We start from the raw sequence: 3255 nt of genomic DNA, 5'->3' as shown, positions 1-3255 counted from the left end.
GAGCGGCCGCTGCACTCCAGTCTGGGCAACAGAGTGAGACTCCAACTCAAAAAAACAAAAAGCAAAAAAAAAAACTCCCTCACCTTAAAGAGAAGTCACAAGAGCATTTCGTTTTACTTATTTATTTGACTTTTTATAGAAACAGGGTCTTCCTATGTTGCCCAGGTTGGTATCAAACTCCTGGGCTCAAGGGATCCTCCACCCTCGGCCTCCCAAAGTGCTGGCATGACAGGTGTGAGCCACCATGCCCAGCCAAGTTTTTCTTAGATTATTCACACCTGTCCACCGTGAGTGTCAGTACCTGAAGCATGTCAGCCACAGCCTTGGTTTGGGCACTCTTAGCTTAGAAATTTTTTTTTTTTTTTGAGTTGGGAGTTTCACTCCGTCGCCCAGACTGGAGTGCAGTGGCCGCTCCCGGCCACCACAGCCTCGACCCACTGGACTCTGACGATCCTTCCACCTCAGCCTTCCGAGTAGCCAGAATTACAGGCGCATGGACCACGCCTGGTTGATTTTTGATTTATTGTAGAGATGAGGTTTTGCTGCCCAGGCTTTGGCATGGAAGAAGCAGCCCATGTGCACAGGAAGAAGGGTTTTGCAAGAGAAGGAAGAGCTGGGACTAAGGTGGAAGGTGCAGACGAACTTGAAGTGTCCTAAAACAGGACTTGAAAGAGATGAGAGCAGAGGTAGAAACTGGGATATTTTATTAGATGAAAATCATGGAAGATCTTGAGCAGCATCATGGTGTGATCCAATTTGCTATTTTTGTGTTTATGTTCATTTTATGTTACATCACCTTTGCTGAGGCATAATTACTACAATAAAATGCATTTTTTTTTTTTTTGAATTGGAGTCTCTGTTGCCCAGTGGCTGGAGTGCAGTAGCATGCTCACAGCCACCCCAGTGTCGACCTGCTGGACTCCAGCGATCCTTCCGCCTCAGCCTTCCAAGTAGCCGGAACTATAGACATGCGCTACCATGCCTGGGTAATTTTTTGATTTATTGTAGAGACGAGGTCTTAACATATTGCCCAGAATGGTCTCGAACATGTGGGCTCTGGCATTCCTCTCACCTTGGCCTCCCAAATTGCTGGGATTACAGGCTTGAGAAAATGCATCTATTTTAAGTGTGCATTTGGATGAGTATTGGCAGATGCATGTAACCACCACCCTAATCAAGATATAGAACATTTCCATCAATCCAAAAAGCTTCCTCTTGCCTCTTTGCAGTCAGTCTCCCCAACCTCCAAAGCCCGCATCCCTTCTGTCCTCCATGGAATATTGCCGGTTTGCTTTCTATCCCTATATATTAGTTTAACCTATTCTAGAAATTCCTGTTAGTGAACTCTTGCAGTCCAAACTGCAACCACAGTGACCCCTTTAAAAAGTAAAACATCGTACACTGCTAGTGAAAGTATATAAAGTGACACAACCACTTTGAAACACACTGCATGTGGCTGACTTCTTTCACTGGAAATAATGTTGTTTAGATTCATCTATATTGTTGCGTGTATGGTAGCTCTTCCCTTTTTATTACTGAGTAATTTCCATTATAAGAATACACCAAGCCGGGCTGGGTGGCTCAGCCTGTAATCCCGCGCCTTTGGGAGGCTGAGGTGAGTGAATTGCCTGAGCCCGCGGGTTCGAGACCCGCCTGGGCAGTGAGACCTCATCTCTCTATAAATCAAAAAGTCAGCTGGGCGTGGTGGCACATGCCTGTAATTCCAGCTACTCGGAAGGCTGAGGCGGAAGGATTACTGGAGCCCAGCAGGCGAGGCTGCGGTGGCCGGGAGCAGCCACTGCACTCCAGTCTGGGCGACAGAGTGAGACTCCAACTCAAAAAAAAAAAAAAAAATACACCATTGTTGATCCATTCACCAGTGGATATTTTGGTTGTTTCTACTTTGGGAATATTATAATAATGCTGCTGTGAACATTTATGTCCAAGCCTTTGTGTGGATGTAGGTTTTTATTTCTCCTGGGTAAATACCTCAGAGTGAGATTGTTTTAACTTTATGAGAAACTATCAAATTGTTTTCTAAAGTGATTGTGCCACTTTACACTTTCACTAGCAGTGGATGATGTTTTACTTTGAAAGGTTGACATCACTCTGGCTGCAGTTTGGACCCAGATCTACAACCTACATGGATTGAAAATGACATTTCATGCTGAATTTAGGGGAAAAAAACACAAAAACCTGCAGAACATAGCTAGCAGATTCCAAACCACAGTCCTCAATGCCTGGTGTGGGGCAACTCACATGGATAATGTCTTGCTATCTGGATGCCCCAGCTCTCCTCTTACGACTTGACTTTGATTTAAAGATTAGAGTAAGGTGGGGCTCAGTGGCTTAGCCTGTAATCCCAGCAATTTGGTAGGCCAAGGCAAGAGGATTGCCTGAGCCCATGGGTTCAAGACCAGCCTGGGCAACTTGGCGAGACCTTGTCTCTATAATAAATTTTTTTTTTAAATTAGCTGATCATGGTAGCATGCACCAGTAGTTCCAACTATTTGGAAGGTTGAGGTGGAAGGATTGCTGGAGCCCAGTAGTTCGACACCTGGGTGGCCGTGAGTGTGCCACCACACTCCAGCCTAGACGACAGAGTGAGAATCCAACTCAAAAAATAAATAAATAGATAGATATATAAATATTAGAGTAATACCTGAATGTTCACTCACCTGTTTGCTTTCTGAGTCTTCTGATAAGGGCAATGAAGGATACAAGTTTTTATCAGGAGCAACTTTCATCCAAAGGATTTTCTCTACTCATCCATGTACAGTTCAGTCATGATATTTACTGTGATAACCTCTGAAAAATAACAAGCTGTCATTTTCTAGGACTACTTCTTGAGTCTCATGGGTTTTATTTTTTCTGTCTAAAGGGATGATTCAGACAAACATAGTTTCCAAGACTCAAAAGGATGTCATCAGAAGGCCGACATTTGTGTCTCTGCGGGATGTGGAGCAGATGAGAAGAGGGCCCAAGTGAGTGTTCTGAGGCACTGTGTGTTGCAGTTGTGTGACATGGTCTTTCCCTGCATGCATCAAGTCTCTCATGAATCTGAACCCTGTTTTCTTGAGAAGTTCCTGCTTGCATTCCACTGCAGTTTCCTTTTGCTTTATCTATAAGTAAGCAGCATGGTGTGACTGAAAGAATACTAGACCAGGACACTAGTTTTCTCTTCTAAGCACAGAGGTCTTTAGGCAAATCTCTTAAATACTCTGGGCCTCAGCTTCTCCAGCTGTAAATAACTGG

General features: G+C 44.3%; 1 protein-coding gene across 1 annotated transcript in view; it reads left to right on the top strand.

The window, feature by feature from the left end:
* The window catches only part of ZC3HAV1 (zinc finger CCCH-type containing, antiviral 1), a 49182-nt gene extending 46145 nt beyond the window's left edge, over positions 1-3037 (top strand). The window contains exon 11 of the mRNA XM_021713050.1: positions 2882-3037. Within this exon, the coding sequence (XP_021568725.1) occupies positions 2882-2988 (107 nt within the window). The 3' untranslated portion in view covers positions 2989-3037. The remainder of the gene's footprint in view (positions 1-2881) is intronic.
* The last annotated feature ends 218 nt before the right edge of the window (positions 3038-3255 follow it).

This window comes from Carlito syrichta, unplaced genomic scaffold (assembly GCF_000164805.1).
Source record: "Carlito syrichta isolate Samal-C Ts95f unplaced genomic scaffold, Tarsius_syrichta-2.0.1 Scaffold304006, whole genome shotgun sequence".
Lineage (NCBI taxonomy): Eukaryota > Metazoa > Chordata > Mammalia > Primates > Tarsiidae > Carlito > Carlito syrichta.
Note: the sequence above shows the minus strand (reverse complement) of the source record. Positions and strands in the feature narration are given on the sequence as shown.